Below are 27,683 nucleotides of genomic sequence, written 5' to 3' on the forward strand. Positions count from 1 at the left end.
TACGAGTGAATGGTGATTTATCGATGAAAGTACTTTTAACCGCGTGATGAATAATTCATTTGTAGAGTGTACTATCAGAATAAATATTTCTTCATGTATTAAGAGAAATTGCATGGAAAGTATTTTCATAAAATATTTTTTTTTTAAGTCAATAAAAGAAATGTATATGATATAATATTATATCAAAAAAAGGCGTATTAAAATCCTTCGATAATCTTTTTAATAAATTCAACGATAGATTGAATATTTTGAAATGTCATGTTCCTTTGTTGTGTACCACAAGTAAAAATTTGAACCTGTCCATGAATATGCGTTATGTTTCATAAATCTTCATCGATCATAAAATAAATCCGATTAAAATACACCGTTAATATTCATCGTTGAAAATAATAAACTAAACATTGAATGCAATCCATGATAGTTAAAATGAATGAAATTGACTAAATATAGGTCAAAGGGCAAGCATTATAAAAAAAATTTTTTGCGTTACGGCGTGTGAATGTACAAGCGTCGAGATAGTTTAACTAAATCGATTAAAACTTTTATTTCCAGGCAATATATCTCGGAGAGCGGTATACGTTTTTTCACATATATTTTGTTAAGGAAATTTCTCGGTTGTTCTCTATTATCCTGTATTATCAGCTTTGTGGCTATGTATTGCAAAATGCGAACGGTCTGAGCCGTTCTGAAAAAGCTCGCCATGATGTGTTGCGTTAACATCGTTCTCTCGCGTTTTCGAATAACGAATGGAGCAAACGCAGCAATTTGAAGCGAATGGGACGTATGCGGCGACCGAAAGGTGAATACGCAATGTCTCCTGACGTTCCAATTCAACCGCCATTTGCGTTGGAAACAACGTTAACTATAGATTTTTACTATTTCAAATATTACGTCATACCTTTATTGCTCTATAATAGTTATAAATAATTTTGAGAAATTTTTCAGCGTATAGAATGGATAAATCTAAAATAGCTTTCCAAAATTTGATTAGTTAGTTATTTCAAAATTTTCACATTTTCAATATTAAAAATTTATAATACATAAAAAAACAAATTGTTAAGAATATACTGAAATTGAACTTTATTATTTATTTATTCTTTATGTATATATATATATATATATATATATAAAGATAAATATATAATATGTATAATTTATTATATAATTTCTCAACATATCCATCAAAAAAAGATAAATATCATCAAATATAAGAAATCTGCAATTAAAATTTGATACAGTGTAGATAGTGAAAACGTTGCATTTGCATTCAAATTATATATTTATTTTCGGATAACATGCATATTTGTATTCCATTCATTTTAAAGTATGGATATGGTACGTGGTCAACGAGACAATTTCTCGTAAATTATATTTAGCGTGTCTCACCCCTGGTTTAAACTACTCGACAGAATTACGTGCATGCATTAAGTGAATTTTCAGTTGTGGACGTTGCTTCCGTGCGCGATCGAATTTGCAGCGAAATTAGATTTCTCACGACGATAAAAAAAAATATGATGTCTGCCACCCTGAGAAGAGAACGGAAACCTCAGAGACGGTGTCGGATAAAATTCTTGCGCGGTATGACCGTATACGCTAGATCGAATTTTCTGGAGGAAAAAATTGGGCTCACATTCCGCCTTGTTTTCCAATCCTTTAAGCAGGTCATGCTCTGAAAACTGTTGTCCGTTTCCATGTTTCGAGGTTAATAATAAAAATGGATGCATAATAACACAATAACAAGTTATTACCCTACGATGTAATAAAAAGTCATACTGCTGCCTTTGCATTTATTTTATCTTTGCAAAAATCTCAAATTAAAGCTTAAATTAATGTTTTTATATATGTATATATATATATATATATATATATATATATATATATATATCAATGCAAGAAATTTTGTATTATGCTTACATTTCGCGTTTTATCTGTCGTTGTCTTTTATAACAATTTTACTTCTTAAGTTGACTGATAAAATTGATTATGTGACAAAGATTCAAATATTCTTATAGATAAATAGGATAGTGAACTTGGAAATATATAATCCAATTAAATCTGATATTCTGACAGCAATATTGAAATATTATTTATAGCAGTTAAGAAAGACAATTATTGGATCATATCTTTCTTAATTTAAAAATAATAGCATTATTTTTACAAAAAATTATTGTTAGAAAATATACGTAAAATCTACTAAACGCTATTGTTACTATACGCTATTGTTGCTACGATATATAATAAAATTACGTATTATGATTATAAATAAATCCATTGTTACAATATAATCTAATAATAAAAAAACAAAGTTTTCATAAAAAGCAAACATATATAACGAACTTATATTCATGATATAAACCAAATATGTATTTTATTAGAAAAGTTATTTCGTCTCCATAATAAGCGCAATAGAGAAAGGATATAATTGCACGAAAAACCACAGAGAAAAAAAAAATAGAAGAAAGATAAGAAATCATAATGACATAAGACGGAGAGACAGTCTACAAAGAAATCCGCCGAAAAACTTCCGACTGTTAGAAATCGTCCTCGGCGCGATGGAAAAACCGACATTACAGCGGCTCGTACCTCCAGTCTCACCTGATAGAAGACCGCCGACACTCATACGACGTCGAAGGGCGTCGCGACGGTAAATCTCATATCGAAAAGTCCTGTTCCCGGGAAAGCCGCGACCGATTTCGTGCCGCGTCGACAAAACTTTCGCCGCGGTACGCCGCCGGCGGCACGTTTCGCCGCATTTATCTAGATGTATCTTCCAGTTCGGTGCAAGCCAGAAATATGGGAGTGAGAATTGAGTTTGGTGTGTGGGTGCCTATACGGGTGCCGCGCCTGCCATCCCTCGTCGGCACCCCCGTAGCGCCGTCCTCGCGCATTTAACAGCCTCTCCCCGCGATCCTTCACGGTTCGGTGATAACACTTACGCAATTCCTGCTGTCGCGTCGCGCAATCCCGCGCGTCAATCAACGGCTCCGAAACGTGTTAATTTCCGCGAGTATCCGCCGCAGGCCATAAATCCCACCTCCATTCTTCACTTACCCGTCGACCATGGTAACGATTAATCGTAAAGGTTTGCGTAGATAAAGATCACATTTGTCAATTTGTCAAAATATATTTCAAAATTTTAGTATGTTAATTTTTTGTCACAGTAATGTTCATCTCTCGTTTTATTATAGTTACGTTATTATAGTTACGTTTACATTTGCTCGTCGAAGTAGTTGCTTTCAAGATGTGTCTCGCTTACTCAAAGACTCGAAATTAATCGTTATGACGTCAGTTGATATTTTAATAGCAATTTATTTGGAGATAAACAATTACAATTAATTAGATAGCAAAAAAGTGATAAGAATTTTACGTCACGTTTGATCGCGATATAATTTTGCACGTCATTTTTGTATGCGAATTTGTCTACGACATACGAAAACATAGTCGCACAAATTTGTATTAGGGAGTGACATTAGGGTAACTTTTCGCGGTAAAAGCCGAAGCGAAAAATCAGCGGCTCCGCACGACATACCAGAAAGAAAGAGAAGAAAAATCGATATTCCACGGTTTATTTGAATTCCACGGTTTACCGCACGCCTCCCCCCCCCCCCTCGACCTAGAACCAGAATTTGCAAACACGATCAGAATGCGAACGAGCAACCAAAGGCGAAAAACTGCCGATGGAAGTAAAAAAAGAGAAATTAAACGTGGATCGCTTCGCTACTTGAAAAGCTACTTTGTCGGACGGAACAATGGAGGAAACAAAACCGAACCGTTTTGTTCCAAACCGCATTGGCTGTAGCGATCATCATGTACGTGTAATTATTTTATCGTGTCTTTCCGCATTGAAATTTTCTTTAGCGTGATGAATAATGGAACAGTCTTGCCGATTTATAGAGAAGAATCATGCCCGAAAGAAAGAAGGCGAAAGTATCGATCAGTTCGAGACGCTGTGGAGTATCCACGCTCTGTTGAATGAATCAACATTCGTTTCCGCGTCTGCTCGAGCAAATATATGTTGCAAGTGTACGGTTATGCGTAAATGTGAGGCGAAATCACTGCATTTTAGTTCAAATTTGCGTAGGTAATGTCGTCAGCTGGCGAATATTTTGTCTATCGGCAGCTGCGCTAATGCAACACGAATCTACGATTATTATACCTTTTGAATATATGTTCTTTTACCGTGCGGTAATATGAAGAAATTTAGAAAATTTCTTTTAAATGTATTCTAAGAATTATGCGAACGAGCAATTAAAGCAATTACAAATAAAAATGAAAAATTGAAGACACATTTTAAATTTATGTTAAACCTAAAATATTTTACAAGAAAATCGAAAAATTATAATTTATATATTACACGTATTAATAATGATGTAGTCATAACTCTTATTTATCTGATTTATTACACGTCGTAAAATAAATAATTGTTAATCAAGCGAATTCAAAGTATATTTTTAGAATTATGCAAAAGTCTGATCGAAGAAATTAAGTGCTACTTTTCTTTTCGTGAGGTTCAACTTCCTTTATCATTTTGAAATACTCGCGGTATCGGTAGCAATTCATTCGGTAGTAATTCATTCCAATTTAAGTGAAATGCGTAAAGTACAATCGCATAAACCAGGCGATTTATTTCAACGAGCAAAAAAAAAGCATTAAGGTGACGTCAGTCCGTCTGCGTTCTGGTTACCGTAGCGACGTCAATCAACGAACGAATTGCATTTGCATCTCCCTACCATAATCTGCTCCAGACAAATTTATGGTTTAAGACAACTTATCGGACGAAGCAATCCGCAATTACGTTCCAAACACAGCTAAAAGAAGAACATCGCCATTTTAGTTGTCTCCATCTAAAAACTGATCTCAACTCGAAAACGTTTACCGTATTAAAGCGAGCAAAATATCGACATAAAAATTTAATATCGCGACATCTTTCGATTTGTAAAAAATATGACTCGCTTGACTTAATTGACATGACACAAACTATTTTCACGTTGCGAGAAAAGGACAAATAAAAATCGAAGTTAGATTACATCGGAATGGTTCATGCTCGCTTTTGTTAACTGCGCGATAACCAATTGCAAACGTGAAGAATAAAAAAATAAATTCAACTATCGTTATCAGCAACGAAACTGTGTTGCTATCGATTCAACTATATTCGGATCAGTCAACTGTCGACACAAGTTTAGAATCATTTTTGCGCTTAGAAATCTATGTAATCCCACATGGTGCCTGTCAGATATAAATGCGATAAAATTTTGTTCATAATAGTATTCAGATAGCTTGTACCATGTCATATATAATATACTTTTATGCAATAGTGTTTATATATTGTAACATTATTATTTATTGTACAAATTTAAAATTTCGAGGTAAAAATCAGCAAACATGCAATACATGCAGACATATAAAGATTCCTATATATTTTTAAATTCCAAATGTAAGAAACAAGTTTCGTGACAGGAGAATAAGTAAAAATGCCAGAGAAAGTAAGAAAATTTAAATGTGTACGATTTTCGTGTCTCAAGCCACTGTATACGTTTTAATGAGCTGTCGAAGGAATTCGATGGAGTGTCTCATAGCCGAGCATATAAAATTTAATCGTTCGCGCGAGCGCGGATACCTCTTCCTATGAGAGACGTGCTCGGCTGAGAAAACACGTTCGTACATACTCCGGTTGTATCAAGTAAATATCAATAATTTAGGAGAACCGCAGCAGTTAATGTACCATTAAAGACGCGCGCCGCATCTACATATAGAAGAAGGCGTTCGCGCGTAATTCAAGAGACTGGTTTGCGTAATATCGTGCGCAAAATTCGCGAAGGATGGAACAGCGAAACTTCGCGATCCGTTTATAATCCCCCGCGGAGAGAGAGAGAGAGAGAGAGAGAGAGAGAGAGAGAGAGAGAGAGAGAGGGAGGGAGGCAGAGAGGGAAGGGGGAGAGAGAAAGAGAGCATTCGCGTTTATAACGGCTGATCAATAAATCCTGTTCTCTCGTCGGGTTAACATCTCGCCAGGTTCGCGGCCGAATTTAAAACTATCGTCAGTATGCATGGATTATATCAAGACGGAATATTTAACTTTAATAAACTATTAATAATTCATGACTATGTATATTAACAAGTTGTTAAAGCGATAGAGTTTTCAAAAAATTGTTCTTATTTTATTACATCGTTGCGCAATTCATTTGGCAATCTTCGTAATCTGATTGAACTAAATATAGCTATGTAATTTTAAATATAAATTATTTAATAATGCAAAGAATAAAAGTAACCGTTGAGCAATTCATACGCTCAATGTTCTCAATATATAATAAAAATATGAGTCACAAATAAGTCACAAATATGTCACAGATGACATTATTTTGACAAATTAAATTTCATGAAAAATTCTACATCATATCTATGACATATTAACATTATTTATCACATAATCAAAATTATTTTTTATAAAATATTTTTTAATAAAATATTAATTATCTGTTTTTATATAATTTCAATTATGACAATTTTTTAAATACAATTTCAATATTGATTTAAATGAAATTTGAAATTTTAAAAAGATGATTTAAAAATTTTATTATATCGAAAAAAAACTTTATATAATTAGGTATGCGATTAGGTAGATTTTTTATTAATTTCGAACGAGATCATCACCCGCTTCTTTTTCTATTTTGTTAGTCCTCTCGAATTTTCTCATAAACTTTACGAGTCAATTTGTCATGAAAAATATACTCTGTTGCTGTATAAGTATAGCTATACACGCTATACACGCATCATAATGCACATTTTGTTTGTGTATGTATTTACATACATACATACATACATACATACATATATACATACATACATACATACATACATACATACATACGTAGAGCTTAAACGCGTCGAACATGATTGCATCTTATTCTTGGTTTCTTTGTCTGTTATACATAAAAGTTTGTATATTAATCTACAAACAATGCTAATTTTGAAATTATAATGCACGTATGTAACTAATTTAACACGGAAGAAAATATATAATAAATATATAATAAAAAATAAATTTATTAGTCGTTTTAAACCATAGTGAACCATTTTGAAAGTACTAATGTAATGTGTTTTTGTAATTATTAATTTATATGATATACAAAAAAACATAGAACCAGCGAGATTTCTCCCACATTAATTTACATATAAAAACTTTATATTTTTCATTAACATGTTTAATATATCAACATAAATGTGCTTTATATTTATTTTCTGCATATAATTACTTCGCAAGGAAAAGTCAGCTCCAATTTATCAAAGTGCATATAAATAAAAATAAATATAATAAGAGAAAATTGGAAAGTATTCTATGTATTTTAGAAAATTGGAAAAAATGAATAATTATACAAAGTCAAAGAACAATATTTTACATAGAAATTCCGTAAAAGAAACAGATAGAGATTTATAAGTAATAAAAAGCATCGTATGTCGCGGACTTTACAAGTCTGAACGTTAAGCATCCACTTTCAGCCGGACCTCGTGAACCTGCATGTACAATTTACATTATATAATGATTGAAGACATAAGCGGTAAAGAGAGAAATGAAGAAGTACGCGATGCGTCTCACCTTGTCCCATATGTTGCAGTCTCATCAAGAATGCGCCATTCTGCGATAAATTTCAACATTGATTATGAATGATGAATTTTAGGAATACAATGTATAAGTAGTATTCTAAGTTCTAAACATTTCGCAACAAATGCAATATGAAATGCAAGTATTATTTTTAATTTTTTTTTAAGACATTAATAAAATTAAAAATAATAAAAAAATAAGCGTATATAACATTTATATATTTTTGCCTCAAATATTATGTAATAACGTAATAAATATCATATTTCAAACAGTATATTTAAAGATTTATTACAAAATGTTTATTATATACGACAAAATTTCCTATTAATTACATAATATTCTATTACAGTAATTTTCAGTAATATTTTATGTATAATATATGCTTATAATCTCGCATCATCTGTACATTTGCACATTTAAATTTGTCAAATTCTCCAATTAATCAAAATTCTATTTACCGGAATTATTAAGTAATTGCGCAATTCGAACATTAATTCGTTTCAGATTACCAAATCAGTTGGAATTTTACGATGCGAATCTTTGTGCATACACAATTTTAATTACACATTCTTGCGATCATTAAATACAATTGCAATTGCGAATATATGCTTTCTCGAATAGTTCAGTTTAAATAATCGTATCAAAAATAATGTGTCATGCTTTTCTTTCAATTATTTAATTATTTAATTATTAATTTTTTAATATTTGTCAAGCTATTACATATTAACAAAAGATATTATAAAGATATATGATTAAAAGTAGATACATAAATAATAAATTTTACGAGAAAAATTTTCAAAGAAGAAAATTCTCAGATAAATTATTTAATCTAGTTAATAATATTTTAATCGTATTATGAACCGTTATCGTGATAAGAGACAAAATTTTAATAAACAAAAGTTAAAAACCGCGTACAAAACGTAAAAAAGTTTCAGTTTCAGCTGTTTTATGCGCCGCGAGAAAAACCGGAAACGATCTTCCACCGAAAAATAACTGAGGAGCTTCGAGCAAGGGATGCGACCATGTGCCCCATCAAAAAACTTGCGCAAAGTGGCGCGGTGAGTTTTCGCGACAGAGAAAAAACTTCTGCGAGCTCGCTTCCGTCGATTTGTCAAACGTACCGAAACGTATCCGATTCCGCGTTCCGTTCGAGCTATCACGAGCTGTCGCTCGCGCGTGAGAAATTGAATCGACGACATAGGTCTTGAGGTGGCGATTTTCTTAAGGACGATTTAAGATTGAAACATGGACGCAAGAAAGAGCTCGAATACACACACACACACACACACACACACACACACACATCACGGCTTTCGACAAATAGTTTAAAAAATTTACTTTCGATTTAAAATAATCGAAATGCTATTTCCGTTCAAATTGGAACTGTGATGCTACTATTCGAGTAAAACAGATTTTTCTTTGAATTATTTATGTTGTCGGAATCGAAGACATTTTGACAAATCCATTTGATAGATCCTAGTCTTATTCTTACATATAAATGAAAGGGAAATAGTAGCTTTGTATCTGCGTTATTAATCGACATAATCTTTCGGGAAACTACTTTACTCATCTATCCGTGCACTGAAAATAAATTTGACGCTCAAACTTAAGCCAGAACTTGTCTTACATCAAGCTAAAAGTCACTCGCTGAAGTTCGCGTCAATTTGTTAAACGTACCAAGACGTGTCCGGATTTCATGTTCCGTGCGAACTAACTTGGACAATGTACGAGTGAATTCTATATATCTATAGCGTCTAAAATCTCCAAAAATCATTTCACGTACTCATATAATCATCGTATATTGTAAATACGTAAATGGATGACTTAATTAAACCATATTATGTCTTCCGCGTATTTCTCGATTACAAAAATTAATTAATATATTGACTGTGCATTACACTTTCATTGCTACTTAATGATATCGTGTTAACAAATACCTGTAATATGTATCTGAATAGGCGATGATATCGCAGATGCTGAAACAATTTCGTACTCTAGATTTAGCAACTTTACGCGTTATAATTTGTTTATTCGCTTCTATGTATGTATTCGATTTTATTCAATCAACACGAATTGCTCGAGCGATCAGTTTAGAGAGATATCAGAAGAATTTGTGCACCAAGTTGAAAATATTATATTGGCCGTGACTATGATCAAGATACAAGATTTGGCCTCGCAAGAGGGCAATGGAGAATAAGGAATCTTTTCGATGCTCGCGTGGAGATTGATCCGATCAGACGATCCAAGCCAATCTCGCTCTTTCTCCAGGCAGTTTCAGATTCTGGTACATCGGATTGGTCATTTTTGTTTCGAGGGATAAGAGCGCGAGGAATATTGCTACGAAGTCGAGGGCAGAAATTTCTTCCTACTTGGCTTGCTCGTCACGCGGTGAAAAAATCGACATGTCGTCGGACGTCTTTTAGCGCTGTCTTTAAGTCAGTACCGATAAAACGATTATTTGTTGATCGCTTGCGTCACATCACGTCAAGATTTTCTTTTACAATTACAACGAATCTGTCACAGAAACATCGGCGATAATTAACGATAATCGCTTGAGAAATTCATCTATATTTTAAAATTGCACTAGCAAGCTAGTTTTAAGTTAAACAAATTTTCTCTCCTTTTCTTCTTCTCTGTTCTGCAGTTAATTATTACATATATGTGTAACTCAGTTTTAACCAAGATCTCTTAGCAATAGAAATAATAAAGTACTGATAGCAATTAAGCTTCAGTTAATTTTATCTAATATTGGCAATGGCTTTAAAAGTAAGCAATAACTTAATAAGGACAAAAACCACTAGGCCAGTCTTATTTAAATTAGAATTACCGGTGCGAGGGACTCTTAAACGATCGAGTAACGCGACGATTACATTGTTACAGAGGCGGAGAGAATAACTCAACGTCGAATTTCGCTCGTTGTCTACGGTGGATTATGCAAATCGACCTCTCGTTGCGTTAAATCGCGAGATTACCCGGAGGATTTTAATCACGATAATCGCTCGCTCTTTCTAATTACTTTCTACCACTGTCTTCCGCGGAATAGATTTCAATTTTTTGCCATTCAGTGTCAGTTCGAGAAATCGTTAGGACGTTCCCACACCGACTGAATGTCGGCATTTCTCTTATAACTACGCGCCTCTACTACTATACATTAAGTAGTATTTCAGATTATTTCCCGAACGGCCTTCGCAAGCTCCATTGATCGGTCCCCTTCCAGCCCCTACCTGATTACACGGTACAACACAGACGGAAATACAGCAAGGACATCAAGTGCGTTGATGGGTTATAAAATTTTTATAGGGGATTTCTGATTGAACATTCGTTTTATGATATTAATGCGCTTTTACACAACCCGATCCAATATTTTATTCGCTGCAGGCGTGCACGTTCGTTCTCCAACTGTCTTAAAAGATGAGCTATTGGCCTATAATCTTCTCTTGAATTTTCTATATTTTTTTGAATAATTTACAAAATATATAATTGTTCTTCAATGACATTAGATTATGTATTAGATTTATAATTTTGGATATAACATGTTTCCGAGTACTAAGATAAATTTTTAGATATGTCTTTTTATGAAAAATCTCAAATGTCAAAGAGATTCCAAATAAATAAAAGTTTATATGTGAAGTTGTCTCGTGTATCCTAGATTCCATTGCAAGATAGAAATTTACTGAAATTTACTTCGTACTGAAAACAAAAACAACAGCGTTCAACGGAAACTTAACAAAGATTTTACGCAACATTGTCGCAAATGAACAGACGCAATTTCACGACGTCTCTCACGGTATTTCAAGAAAAATGTTTTCTCTTGAAAGCTTATTCAACTTTCTCATCTTTCCGATGATATTATTTAACTGTGGGTCGGAAATAGTTTCATGTTTCCTATCGTACCGTGGGCGCAATGACAGAGCCCACGGTTCTCCGCAGCATAGCTTTCGCGGTTTTCTGATGACGTGCGAAATATTGCCACAGTCCGTGGTTACCAGTTACAAACCTTTATCGTGGTAATAGAATATTTTGACACATAACATAATACGATATATAAAAAAAATAGTAAAAGTGTCAGAAGAATAAAAATAAAAGAGATGAATTTTATACAGCATTCTTTTAATATTAAATACACTGCTTACAGTGCATTTAATATTAAAAATGCTGATTTATATATTATTGTTACATTATTCAATACGCTTTACTTTTCTTATATATCCGTAATATAATATTTTTATGTAATATCACATAAAACAATAACAAAAATTATTTTTAACTTAAAATTTTTATTAAAAGGAGAGATCGTTGCGTAAGCAAAAATTTGTATTAATTCAAAGGTAATAAAAAATTATTTTTGATTATAGTTAAATAGATCACACTACAGAAAAGTGTACAGAGCGAAAAATGATTTTTATTGATCTTTATTAATTTAAAGATTAATAAAAAGATAAAATTCAAACTTAATTTTCATTGTCTTTATTAATAAACTTAAACAAGTTACATTGTCAAATGCAAATCAAGATTGAATCACTTATAGAGTTAATATCCAGTGTAGAAGTGTGTAGCAGTGTCTTAGCTTGTAATGCTCTTTACGCTGTGTAATTCTAAAGATAATCCTCAAAATTAATTCACGAAAGATCAAATTCAACATAGATGAAAGCTTTTGCGTCGTATAACGTGTTATGATAATAATAATATATTCGGGAACTATCTGACTCGACATAATTTGTGAATATACATGTATGATACTAAAATAAATAATAAAATCAATCTGCTGTAGAACATAATAAATATATATGCGCACATTTGTGCCATATTGGTTATATATTTTTTTCGAGAGTAGAACTATTTGAAAATAGTAGTTTTAAAATTCGTAAAAATTAAAGAATTTTATTTTTTATTGCTAAAAGGAAACTTGTTAATTTTTTTATTACTCCGTTATCATTACCGTTATTAAAACATTATACACGTAGTTTCTTATAATTTTTCACTGTCAATTGCCGACTGACTCGAAAGAGTTTTATTCGCGCATTAGTCTACATATATATGATAACGGAGTAATAAGAAAATTAACAAGTTTCTTTTTAGCAATAAAAAATAAAATTCTTTAATTTTTACGAATTATATATATATATATATATATCCTCGTTTTTGTATCTCCTTTCGTTGCAGGGAAAACATCATTAATAACTAAGTAAATAAACGCGTAAGAGCGTGTGTGCACGTCAACTCGCGCGTACAAATGATATTTGCAGCCCGCGACGAGAACCGCGACGAAAAAGAAAATTACGCAGAGAAAAGTAGAGAAAACGGCGTACGCGTAGGCATGCCAATGGGTTGCATGTTTCCCACATAATTGCGCACGGGACGTTGCATTTTAGCTCACGGACACGCTGCACCTGCGTACATACATTCGTCCCGCGATACGACGAGAGACGTGACTGCACGATCGCGCGATGCGCTTTGCGCGGTGTTTCGTTTCTTCGACAGGTTCACGGCCCAGGTACGCGAACTAATTGCGATCCAGGTCGTCGTACTCTCCCGTGGCGTGCGTTAATGACGACGCGTTGAATGCCGCTCCTCTCTCCCTCTGCTCCCCTCCCGATATATGTGTCGCAAACATAGTCGACGGTTATGTCGGAGAAATGACTTTCCGATTCAATACGAGCGCGTAACAAGCGAGACGGCGTTTCTTTCAACCCCGGCCGAGGAAAATAACCGTATCGATCGACGAGTTCGAAAACGATATAAATGTAACAAGTATTAAGATTGCTAAGATCGCAACGAATAGAAGCGAGATTCCTGAGATATGAACATTTCTCATTAGGATATCTCCAGATTAGTTGCATTTTTTAATTTATCTCTCCAGAATGACAGAATACTCTTTAAATTGTAAATATTAATTTATCCAGAAGTAATTGTATCTATTATACGTTAAATCATTAACGTGCGTTCAGGAGTTTCCCAGCAGCAATTTCACTCAAACATGAATGGGAAGAGACGCTCCGGAGTACTTATCTATACAGGTGTACGTTGTCCCATCACTCGTGTCGATACCCCGAGGAATCCTCGAAATTAACTCGCTTAACAAAAGTCAATTTTAACGGTTTCCGTTAATTTCCAGGTCATCGAAAATGTTTCGTGAACATGCACGTGCATCGTTTCACAAACGTCTAATCTTCTTTTTCTCACTGATTCAATCTCACAGATTCACTATTGATCTGTTGTTTCATTTAATTCAGTTCAGTTCTAAGGTTCCTTTTATAGTGTACATATTGAAAGGATATTAATATGATTAGTTCCACTTTTATTATGCAAATGTATTATCTGATTATTAAATATACGATGATATTTTGCAGATAAGTTTATATATTTATGAGAAATATAAAACTAACATATAGATTATTTTTATAAAGATATTTCTCTCTCGATATCAATGTGCAAAAATATATATCAGAATATGATTTTATTATATAATATTTAAAATCAAAGGCAGGTCTCTTTTTTTATTACTTCCGAACTTTAAGTAAAATATTTTATCCATCAAAAAATAATTTTTAAATTTAGTTAATATTATTATTAGATATTTATTTAATTACACGCAATTCTTTAAAGTTTAATTCAAATATTTTTATCGCAAATATATATTACTTATTGTTTATCATATATAAAATTATTTATATACTTATGTATCCATTATAAATATAACGTGCACGTGTGTGTGATATTGTCTCATATAAAAATAGTATTAATTTTCCCCGATTGAAAAATAGCATATCTTAAATGTCGATATTCAACATAGAAAATTACCATATCCTTCCTTGAAGCATTTCGATTCTATCGAGAATTGCTCATCGATTCGACGAAAAATCGTTTCTCCTCATGACGCGTGACGCGAACGTAATCGATATCTAATCTCGTCATTCTCGTTACAAGCCGTGTGAGATGGAATTCCCAATTCCGTTCGTCCCGAGATCGATCATCGACAAGTAAAAATAGCAGGAAAGAGCAGTGGAGACATATAATATGTTTCGAATTAAAATATTCAAAATTTGCATATGCATCTGTATCATATGTGTGTGTACTATATCTTATTATAATTTGATTTAATTATATTAAATTTGATCAAAAGTGGCGACAAATATTTTCTATAGCATATATATGTTGATTTTTAGTTTCATTTTAAAATATTGAAGTTATTAATTCATTTTTCTTGATAAAATAAATATTTTAAAAATAATCAGAATTTTAATAAAAATTATCAGAATTTTATTAAAATCTTATGCTTTATTTTGACAAACATTGTAATATAATTTCATCGCATCATAAATTTCTCAGTGTTTATAAATCTTTTTAAGAATTTCGCGATTGTATAAAGTTCATCAAAAATTCTATTTATTGGTTCATAAAACTTGTCGGACATACGAGAAGCTTTTCGCGGTATACCGTCAATGAATGGAATTCCCCGGAGTGTAAGACGTAAGCGAAATGCTTGATACGAATTGCACAACCGAACGAGCATCAATCGCATTAGAAGAAGCCTGTAAGAGGGAATACGTCTCTCGTTGCCAATCGATATTTAAGCAAGTAATTGCTTTTCTGGCACGTTTGTACGGTACTGTCAAATGGATAATTTTCTGAATACCGAATGTGAGAGGTTTACCGGAATATCGGATATAAATACGCTATGTTAAATTCATAGCTGTAGGTAGAAGAGCAGTACTATTAATTTTATAAATTTAAATTTTATAAAAAAACAGAAGTGTGCACAGGCATGTATTTAAATTAAAATTATTCTAGAAACAAAGTAAATAAGAAGAATTTTATTTTATAAAATAAAATTAAGTTCAAATATTTATAACTTTTTATTATAACTTTCAAGAAATACAGATATTGCTCTATTTTTTTCACTGTATTAAAATAGGCATATAAATTCTCATTATTTATTAACAACTAAAAAAGCCAATATTTTCTACTGATTAAAATCAGCCTTTTCACTTCAGGGAAATTACGAATGTCTTCCAAAAGAACAGCCTTTCTCGTCGACATACATTCCTGTCTAAATATTTGGCATCACCGGCGGCAGAGCGTACTGTAGAAATCGGAAAGTCGACGTGTATTTTCTCATACTTTTTCTATTTAAGGCACGCTATTTCGTACATTTGAGAGGTAAAATAATCGACGTTATCTATGCCTTAGAATTTCCCGGTATATACCAGATGCCAAATTATCGCCGATGTAGAAAGCCTGCGGGATTGGAAATAGAGTACCGAGGATCCCGATGGTATCGGTCCATTACCGCTTCAGGATGATGAAAGGCGCCTGGCACAACTATTATCCCGACTAGCAACTGGACGTACGCGGTCCAGCAGTCTTCAATTTCTCAAACGTCTTGCTCATATCGATTCGTTCGAGGGAATTCGTAAAACAAGGCGGCCGCTACTAACACCACTACCGTCATCAACGTTGCGCTTCTGTAATTTGTCGTTTCGATAGACTACTCGCTTTCCAGTCGCATTAGTCGCGAGTTATGCCCCGGGCGATAGACATTTTATCCATCATTAGTGCCTTATAAATAACCAGATAGACCTTCCACAAAAAAGAGTGGACCTCTAAGAGTATCGCAGCGGCAAAACGAGCGACATAAAAATTATCTACGGTTACAGCGATGCGTGAAAACGATGCGATACTCTACACTATACCTGACGTTGTGCTCGCGAATGTATATAACGGAATCGGCGATCGACGGAAATCGTAAAACGCGAAACTAACGTCTCCCATCAGGAGAAGTACCTTTTTACACCCGTCGTAGCGCGCGCGCGCGCGCGCGCGCGCTACATTTACATATCCATATCGAGGCGGGCCCGACACGCAATGAGATCGAAATACTCTGGCACGGCGTCGCTGAAGAATTTACGAGGAGCGGATGGTATTTGACATCTCGAGCGGTGTCCAACGACGTCGTGCCATCGCCACCTTGCCCCATCGTCCGATCGCGCATATATGCGCGAGCCGTCGTAATCCTTGAATTCCCGATCGTTCCGGCCAGCAACGACAGCACGCGCATCAACTACCAATCGGCCGATTGGCGGAGAATGGGGGAACCCTGTAAAACGAGCCCTGAAAGCGGTCGTTACCGAGATAAGCGCGAACGCTTCCACTCTTAAACATCCTCCCGCGCGTGGTCACGCTGGGTTGGCTATAATCCTTTTAGGCCGGCCACAGCCCTTAAGTTCTTAAAACATTTTCTGTACAGCACGGATGAGGGGGAGGGGGAGGGTTAACGGCTTACTACTCCGAGGGGCAATCTGTAAAGTGCCTTGCAGGAGCCGGAACGGAGCGCCTCTTTTAACCCATTAACGGGGCAACTCGATGCCACGATCGAGTGAAGACTGATCGATCGAAATGGGCCGGTCACTGCCTCGAGGACGACTACGATAATGAGCGCATCTTTTATCGCAAATGTGCCCTGAGGTTCGACCAATAACCTCGATTCGTACCTACACGCGTTCCCCCGAGACATTTCGGAGTATTTAGACTCGAAGTAGGAGGAAGTTACAGCCCATAAGTCTGTCAGTATGTACATAGATGTTTCGTTGTATATTTTTACGATAGTAATAGTAAACGATAAAATGTTACATAACAATCTAGCTATTCAAGAAATGTGAAAAAAAAACGATATTTAAAAAAAGTAAGTCTCTTTTATCATTAAGAATAATAAATTATATTTTTCCTTCATTATGATTTTAAAGAAGATAATATTAAGATAAGAAAATATTAATGAGTTCATATTTAAACTAATATTAATGAGACATATTTAAACTATAAGATAAATATATTTGGTTATCAATAAACATTTTCAAAAATAAATTTAAATTATTAAATATCGAAAGAGAAAAATAGCTTGTAAGTGACAAAAATAGCTTGTAAATTCATTTCTTTTTTAACTTGTGTAATCGTTATAATTTCGTATATGATAACTTAATATGAATTTATTAAAACTGTATGTATTTACAACTCTAGAGATATAAAAAAAAAAAATAACGCTTTACATTACGATTCACACTTCTTAATCTCAATTATTTTCAAGATCATGTAATGCAATAGCCAATGACCAAAGTAATTATCCACGAAAATTATATTCAAATTGCATAATGATTTAATCAAAATGTTCGATCAACTAAAGAATATAGTCGGAGTACATTTGGGATCAAAATTCCATAGCGAGCAGAACGGCTAGCTCGATAATCCGACGAAACTCTCAGAAATTCTCACAGCGTTACCGAACTCTCATACCAGCCATTCGTATAACGTTATCCATACAATGTTTCTGTATACTTGTAAATGATCAAAGCCCGGCGCATACTAGTATGCTCATTTAGATTTCCTATGAGCAAACTAAGTTTGCTGTTTTTTAAAAGCAAATATCCATAAACTTTTATCATATTTTGATCAACATCATTATATGCGGTTATAATTATAACTTTAAGAGTCGCTAATACGAAAGAGTTTTTTTAACTAATCGAACAGCATATATTAGTTGGTTAATGTTGGTTAATGTTGGTTAATTTTTTAATGGTTGACCAATGTGTTGCTCGGAATAGATAAAAAAATGAATAACAGCTAAGAATAGAAAAAAATAGAGGCGTTATATACACGACGTTCTAAATTTCATGTTAGTGAAAGTACCAGTTATGAATTTGATATCTTATTGACAACAAAATTTTTGAAATTAACCAATTTTAGGATGCCATGTGCTATAATTAAAAATTATTGTAGTCTCTGATAAACAGAACAAAATGGAGAAACAGAATGATGATTCATTTTTCATTGATGCAAATATTAATTTTATGATATATTTGAAACTTGTTATTGACATTCTAATAATATGTAGATAATTCTAGATAATTCAGTTCATCGATTCTATGTAAAAATATCTAATAATTATAATAATAATAATAATTTATCGCATTTTATAATTTATTCAATTACATATCTGTATATTAAATGTTATAATTAAAAGTGATTCGTATGTAATTATAAAAGTGCACAATGTAGCCAACGTGTTACTTTTTCAGGGTAGTGAAGACCTAAGTAGACCTCTCGGAACGGTCGGACTAACAAAGTAATATTTTATCGCGCCTTGTAATTATGTATTATTTACTAACTATCGAGTGGAGTCATATAAACTCAACTTGTTTCGCGCTTCTGCGTGCAGCATTAATTTATTATTCGTTATGGAATGAGCACGATGAGATACAAGTTTTTCGATAGAGACTCGACTGAGAGAAAATTATCTAAAAACGAATAGCTTATAGAAATGAATTCATGAATATGATAACCAACGCCTTAACTATGCGAATATAATATGCTATACGTAGTAAAACAAGCTGCTCAAAGCTCAGCTGTCTCAAAATCTGCAAATCGGCATGTAGTGCAATTTGCGATTGCAAACAAACTTCCTCGAGTACGTTTGTAATTTTCTTTTTCAGTGTCCAATGCGCAACGTTGCGTGCCGTTGAACGAGATTCAAGCATCGTGCAGGAATATCGAAGTTTTACACGTAAATGATGTGTAAAATAGTTGCTTCGTTATCTGCATTATTGTTCGAACAATTAAATTCTCTTTATTTTAGATGAAGATTATCGGATACAGATTGCATTACGATTTTCACACTCGACGCGAGATACATTTTCGTAAAGCCATCATTTATTCGTGAACAACTTGTCAGATTATTTCACTCGTATTTTTGCATCTTTAGTAAAATTAATTTCAAAAAAAGGTTTGCTTAATGGTTTTACTTTATCTTTCAATAATAGGTATCAATCATTTTTAAGCTTATATAATTAAGGGGATAATAAAATTTTAATTAAATTTTCATAAAATATAATAAAATCTCGTTTCCTTGTTTAGTCTTGTTTACTTTTGTTAATTTGAAATAAGTATTAACTTGTTCAATTCAATTTATAATTTAATTAATTTCGTTATAAGAGAAGTTGTCAGAATCATGAATTTCATTTCAACGAAAGACTCGAACCGAGATTATTTGGGAACACAATGGAAAAGTTAAAAATAAATAATCTATTTTTGAAATAGATTGTCGCTAAAATGTCTGCACTAAATGTTTATCTCATGTATTCAAATTACATCTCCATATCCCGTTTTATTATTCTAATAATATCATGATTTTTTATTTTAAATATACAAAAACGTACATACATCTAGATATTTGATAACATGTATATGCACATATATCATTTCGCGTTAAAAATATTGCTGACTATACTAGAAAAAAAAAAAAAAAAAAAAACTTGAGATCTGGTCAGAAAAAGAAAATACAATAGAAGACGGTTCGTGAATATGAATCAGCAAAAGAAACATACGGAAAATAAAGAAGTGAATAAGCGTGCGCAAATTAAAAAATAAAATAAAATACACTTGAAAAGATATTTATCTGCTTCTTGCATCGTATCCAAGATTAAAACGAAACCAACCACCCCGGTTCAAATCGCACGGCCGGCAGAATAGGTTTAATCTCACTGTCGATCGAAGATAAATTCTTATTTCAAAAGGAGAGGGCGCAATATTAACGAGGTGTTAAGGAATGCCTCCTCGTGTTCAGCTTCTAATAGGAGTCTAAAAGCGTTTCGCTTCGGCCACGCATACCCCCATCTGAACCTGAACTGCTTCGGAACTCAATCACGCGACGCGCAGACGCGGCTAACGATTCCCGGGCGCTTTGTAACACGACACGGGGCCTATATCGTGCCAAAGTATTTATCTTGAAAGCGCCAGCACGCTTGACCGCCGCTAATATCCCACTAATCCACTTTGCACAATCTTTCCTCGTACATAATCCCAGATACTCCGCCCATAGATCATAAACACTTCCGTGCGGCTTGCTCGTTCCCCCGCGCCTAACCCGCTGTTTGCGGTTTCTCATCCGGGAGACCGTTTAAAACATGCCATTATAATCGACCTTCGCGTTGCATGTTTCGAAGAACGTAAAGGGACTTTACCGCCTTCCTCAAAAGCGTTGCATATCCTACAGATAGGAAACATCCCCGAAATAGTATGAGTAAAGAATTCCATTTTAAGAATTCCACTATAATAATTGTATTTAATAACTGTTTCAATTATTAAAGTAACAATATTTTATGTTTTTAGTAGTTTTAGTAGTTTTTAGTAAGTTTTCACATTAGTAATTTTACATTAAGTAACGATATAATATGTTTAAGAAGAAAAAAATGTCCAACTTTCCGCGAAGTATAATGTGAGAGGACAAAATTTTAAACGAAATTAAATAATTTTTATATTCTTCTATATAATCTATTCTTTGTTATATTAATTAATACAATATTTAATCCTAAGCAAATATAAAGATCAAATATATATATAATGAAATTATAATATATATATAATATATAAAATATATATAATTATATATATATAATTATATATACATATATATATATATATATATATATATATATATATATATATAATTAAAATGGATATATATTTATAAGAAATAAAAATATATGTAAAATATAACAGAAAAACTTGTTAATAATTAAATTTGTTTAAAATTGTTTGAATATATATATATATATATATACATATATTCAAACAATTTATATTTTACATATATTTTTATTCTTATAAATACCTATAATATACATCCATTTTAATTATTTTACTTATTTTTATTTTACAGTATTTATTTAATAAATTATAAAATATATTTTTATCTTCTTGTTCATGCAACTGAAATAGCTAATAATTTAATATTATAAATAATATTATAAATAATAAATAAATAGATAATTGATTATTTATCTCAAAGTTGTTCCACTGATGTTGCTTTCTTCTCTTGTGTTCCTTCACTGTTGTTTCTTCATGACACTTGACATACTTGAATTGAAAGCTCACTCGCGACCGCGCGCACATTGATCATCATAACACGATGGTTACATAATACTTTGCACCCCGACGCAAACTGAATCCTCGTAGCGAACAATTTCGTTGGTGCGAATGAACGAATTGCGTGAACAATGCGACGATACAAGAGATTGACGCCGCCGCCTGTCCGCTTAAATCTGAATGATAGCACGGCGATTTTGCGTAAACACAATACACGGTATACATAGATCGAGTATAAACAATAAGGTTGCGCGCCGACTGACACACACTGCTGCCTCAAAATATTTAATAATTAATATATTTAAATATTATATATTTAATATATTATAAAATAAACGTGACGATGATATTTAGTTCTCAGTATTATATACGTACTTATTACTAATAAACGGTAAATATGTTTTACGATTTTATATTATTTGACTCGCTTAACCGAACGATTATTATATATTATTCACTTTTAGCTTGTAAAGATTTCAGCAAATTTATTCGAATCAATGAAAAATTTAATAAATGATGAAAGATTTGGCTTGAAGATTGTTAAAGAAATAATTGTTTCGATTAATAATATTGTAAAATAATAATTTGTAACTCCGTTCAATTTTCAATTCAACTGAAAATAAATTGTGCGAAATATCTACTCCAATAAACATTTCGTTGTCTCAATATGCTTATGATTCGTTGGGAATTAATTATTCGCAAGGATTATTAATCGCTAATTACCCAAAAAATGATTACATTTTCCATTATTTGTCACGATTACGCTTAAAAAATGTAATGTAATAATCTGTTCACATCGTGCAAGTAGTAACATTAACGTATTAGATGCAAAAAAAAAATATCAAGTATCAACTGCGTATTAATTAATTTGTTACTGTCGCGAAATATTTAATATTTAAAAAATAAATTTATGTCACAAATTATGTTATTTACATTTTAAATTAACAAATGAATATTTATAATAAAATTTTATACTTTGATTGTTATACTTTGATAAAAAAAGTACTCATTTAAATTAATTTCTTCTTAACTTTTTTTCAAATTTTAATGTTTTATGATGAGTAAAACACTGTTGATCAGCAAAACAATGATAATATAATTTCTTAATTTATTGAAGTCACACTTTCGCACTTCTTGATATATATAAAGATAGGAATAATAAATTAATTTATATTTTGTAATAAAAACAAACATAAATTATGTTCTTCAAAAGATATATATCTAAAAGATTTATTAATTATTTTTAAGATAATTAATTAGTTATCCTATTTTTTATTTAAAGAAAGTAAATAACTTAGTAATAAAAATAATTAAAATTCATTATTGAAAATTAACTTATTCATATCATTTATACTACTATTAGTATGTATCTATCTATAAAAGTTAATTGCTATAATATATATAATATAATAGTATTATGTACTATATGTAGTATAATAGTATTAAATATAAAAACTAAATAATATCTACTAAATAATATAATTGAACAAGTATTGCCAGTGGCATATTTTCATCCTATCTCAACAAATTTTTTTTCTGTTTTTTCTACGTGGCAAAACGTCGTGTTTTTTTTTCTGTAGTGGGATACTTCTCTGTCAAAAAATTGTAATCTTCCAAATGTATAAAATTTGTGTTGTTTGTTATTGATGTTCGAACTTTATGGAACTACACCTTTGAATAAATGTGTAAAGAAACCTTTTTTCGGAAAAGTAGATCATGACTTTTAATTTTAATTAATATTTTTTGTTAAAATAATTCATAACATTACGTTAAATTTTATTCCACTGTGAAAGATAAATATTTTCTAGGATATTTATCTGACTATCGGAACTATAAAAAATATTACGATTTACTATGGTTTTTATTTCACTATAAAAATTACAAAAGAGAGCGTTAATAGCATTATTATCACAAATATCAGTTATATTACTGAAATCTATTCCGTCACACCTGTTTTACTGAATTGTGAACTAACATAACAAGCATATCGCGTAAATGCGCTTTATTCTAAACGCGCCGGAAATGTATCGCGCAAGTGTGTATTACTTAACTTGTTATATTCATCGCCTCTTTCTCTTATATAGTATATTGCCTCGGAATCACGAATTCTAGAACTAACGGGTTTCCACGTGCAGAAATATTAAAGTCCTAAGCCTGTGCCAGCACAGTTTGCTAATTGCGAGAAAGCGTTGTGCAAAATACCTTTATATAAAATGTTTCTATTATTATATTTTTATCTCTCAGGTAAAAGCATAATAATAATAATATTAAAAGATTTTAAAATCATTATATAGCATATTTTCAAAAATTTTAATTTATTTTATGATGATCAGTTTAATTTAATGTACAACTTAGTTTGTAAACCTTGAATACAATTCCGAAAAACCTCTAGAGAAATGCTAAGAATATTTTGTCTCTTTTTCAGTCTCTTTGCTTACGGTATAAGATATACACCAATAAACATATTCTATAATTATCTTTTCTTATTATTTTTTTTTTGTCGTTATATTGGCGCCCACACATTTTCTACCTTTTTTTAGCACCATGTTTCACGAAGATTTGTGAGCACTTGGTTGCTGGCTGATCCCGCCAGCATTGTTTGCTGGCTATGGATCTTTTCTAGGTCCTTTACAGGTATCCAATCAGAAAAGCGAACAGAAACATAGAAAAACGGACAAGTCCCGACAAGGCGGCAAAACTCGACAATGGGCCCAGAATGACAAGAGCTCCAGAGGTGGCCGCGTATAATCGACAGGTAATAAAATACACTCCATGTCAAAAAGTCACCTGATTGTCTCTCTTTTTTTATATCTCTCGATAAGTGAGAAAAGACGATCCGACGTGACAAAAGATCAGGCCAAGAGATCTCGACCATTATATCTCGTAGATTGCAAGTTCCATTTTCTCCCACCAGTGGTTCACTTCGCGTCTCGAAACGTAGTGAAGAATTTTATAAGAAGCAGAAAAGCTATCGTAAAAATAAAAAGCACGGAAAAAATATTCTAAAATTACGTTTGTGAACTCTTTCAAAAATAGACGAACAGTCATCTCTTTTCCCCTTTTTGAAAAATGAAATTGGGAACAGCGTATAATCATGAAAATACACTTTTCCATTATACGACTTATCAAATCCTCTGTTGATGAGAGTCGTCATTATATTTTTTTGTAACAATATTTGGGATATCATTGAAAACATAAAAGTTTTTTTTGTGCAGGATTTAATCCTTTGTGCCAAATGTGCTGTCAAAAATCCGATGTTTGACTTTTATTTCGATACAATATGCATAAGAATCTACACATGCTGATAATTAACAATAAAACGTTACATTCAAGCGAAAATAAAGAAATATATTGATAAATAAAAAAAAGCGAGGTAAAAGTTGCATTCGAAACATTTAACGAGCTTCGTGAATAAATCCGTGAACCAACAATAGATGCATCGCATACCTCGATAAATCCTCTGCTCTGAAACTCACGAACGCCAAAAATACAACCAAGTATATGGCCGTTGCTTTCCTTACTTTAGTTCTGCGCTCTCTTCTGAGTTCTTTCGAGACGTTGTTGAAGAAGCGCGGAAGCTCCTCGTTTGTATTGTACGCAACGCAGTTCGCTCGTAAGTTTCGACAAAGTTTCCGCTATATCAAACAAGGATGCTCCAAAATTCACGGAATATCGTGGAAAAGCAGTCTTTTGTCGTGCAGCGGATTATCCATTGACAGCGATACCTTGATTTTCGATAGAGTTTTCGATAGATTTTACCGGAAGACAGTGCTGTTGCACCGAAAATGACTATCGTGTTTTTTTCACAATTCACATATTTTTAATATTTTCATTATTTTTAGTAATGTTATATTCACATATTGAATATTTGTCTATTACTTAATTAATATCTACAAAAAATTATTTTTTTATTATTGAAAAAAATATGCAATTAATAATACAGCTCAAATGATTTCAAGAAAATATCAATTTTTTTCTATAAATATTATTCTAATATTATATTTTTTATTTGTGAATACAATGAATAAAAATTACATAATAATTCGTTTATCTGGTGATTTATTTTTTAATCTTATTAAATCTCAAAAATGCAGGTGCAATCAAGTTCTGCAAATTATTGAAGAAGTAAATTTGGAGCACTAATCGTTGTTTCAATAATACATAATTGCAATATTAAAAATTCACTCTCCAGATATAATCTCGTCAATGATAAAAATCACGAGATAATATCTTATTGTTAGAGAGACATAGACGATGCAAAATTTATGAAATTCAACATTAGTCGCAACCAATATACTTTATATCTCAGGACGTTCCGAAAAGCCTGGAAACGGACATGGGTCGACTCGCATGCACTGACTGACCTCGTTCCCCTTCAACCCCCGGTCAGGGAGAGGGAGAGTCACGTGGCCACGTCGTTAATTTCGCCGTTCTTGGACTGTAGAGGACGAGGGTTATGCGCGCAACGAAAGGACACGAAGATTCTCAGAGACCGCATTCAAAAGTTCGGCCACTCAAAGGGAAATGAGAAAGATACAGCGGCCATTGGCAGATTAAAGTGATGCTCGTGGCCTTTGATCTTCCTCGCGAAACAAGCAAGAGTCGGGACGAGCATAAAATACGCCCTGAGTCCCAGGAGATCCGACCTGTTTTTCCCGTCAACTCTCAAATGACGACGATCAGCAGGAAGGAAAAAATTAAAGGAAGAAAAAAAAGAAAAGCACTCAAGTAGTCAAAAGAGATCTCTTTTCTGATTGAAAAAACAATCACAGTCAATGCAGGTGCGCCGAGCGATGTGATGAAAGATTCAGTACTTACGAAGACAAAATATGATTTCTTCATGGTCCTTGTCGGTGACGATCTTAGCGAAAACACTCGTCAACGATGGATCCTTTTCTTGTCGCTTGTTAACTGATGTATAACTCCCGTGTGCTCGCTGCGGAGCTCTTGTCAGAGATCGTCGAGTTCCCACCACGTGCAACTGTCACCCCTTGACAAAGGGCGCATCGAGGAACCTGTCAGGCGTCTACCCCGAGTCAGATTACGATTTCCTTTCTCTTTTGCACTTACGGATACTTATCTAAATCACTTCACCCTCCTTCCCGATCCGCGATAATGCACATAACAATTATCTGCGCGAAACACGTGTCGCGAACGATTCGTAATGCTCAGTTTAACGAGGAGCGCGACGAGAATCGAGATATGACGTCGTCGACATACGTGATTTCACCGAAAATGTTTCGATCGCGATTATCGAGAGAGAGAGAGAGAGAGAGAGAGAGAGCTCACGGTAACCGAACCCTTTGTTTCAGGGATACCTTATCGCAGGACCTCAATTACACGTGCGTCCCTGCGTTACCGTTCGATGTCGTCGGGCCGAGGTGCGCGACGCGAGTGTCGGCCTTAACGTCTCGAAAGCGCTTGACGTTGGCGCCCGTGCGGCGTGGTGCAAAGGTGGGGGATGCAGAGGGGAGATGATCGTATATCCCTCCCGTCCCTGTTTCCCCCTTCCTACCCTCCGACCACCCACGCCACCCCCGTGGAGAACGCCACGCTCAACTCCCACGTTTCCGCCACCCGCGCTCGCCCCTGTGCACCCATCGACCCCACGACCACCCACTTCACGTCGGGGTGAGAGTGGAATAAAGTGCCGTCCGGAGGGATGGTAGGGCCGCGCGCGACGACGCAAAAGGAACGCGAGGGGCAACGGAAGAGAAGGAAACGGTGTACGAAGGGGATGAAAGACGAAGACGTCGATAGGAGAGAAAGTATAATCCGCAAAGTTGCAACGATCAGACAAGCGTCGGATTCGTTTTCATTCGCTTGATTATCCTTTTTTTTTTAACCTTTTAATTATTCTGTGATTCGTTGTCTTCTCTTCTTCGAAAAGAGGAGACGGAGATAGGCTAGTTGTTGGTAAAGTCGGATGATAAGTCGCGCGTATAGAATTGTGACTACGAACGATGTTTCCTAGTTGTGACATTTCGTATCCTTCTCTATGGGAATCGCAGCAAGACTCTAAGACCATCCGTCATTCTGCGCGTAATTTGATTTACGTCTGTCATGGCTTGCAACCCGTGTTTCTTTCACGGCTTTGCTGTCTAACCAACTATTGAAAGCGCAGTATGTTATATTTTATATTTAATATGTCAGGTGAGTCCCACATTTA

The 27,683-nt window shown here is 33.4% G+C and overlaps 1 protein-coding gene across 3 annotated transcripts in view; it reads right to left on the reverse strand.

The window, feature by feature from the left end:
• nolo (ADAMTS-like no long nerve cord) overlaps positions 1-26,928 on the reverse strand; it is a 180,044-nt gene extending 153,116 nt beyond the window's left edge. For all 3 annotated transcript variants that reach the window (XM_089080055.1, XM_089080054.1, XM_089080053.1), the window contains exon 1: positions 26,333-26,928. In XM_089080055.1, coding sequence (XP_088936181.1) covers positions 26,333-26,356 — 24 coding nt within the window. In that variant the 5' untranslated portion in view covers positions 26,357-26,928. The remainder of the gene's footprint in view (positions 1-26,332) is intronic.
• Positions 26,929-27,683: the final 755 nt, after the last annotated feature.

The sequence above is a fragment of the Pogonomyrmex barbatus genome, unplaced genomic scaffold (assembly GCF_055798465.1).
Source record: "Pogonomyrmex barbatus isolate J1 unplaced genomic scaffold, ASM5579846v1 scaffold3, whole genome shotgun sequence".
Taxonomy (NCBI): domain Eukaryota; kingdom Metazoa; phylum Arthropoda; class Insecta; order Hymenoptera; family Formicidae; genus Pogonomyrmex; species Pogonomyrmex barbatus.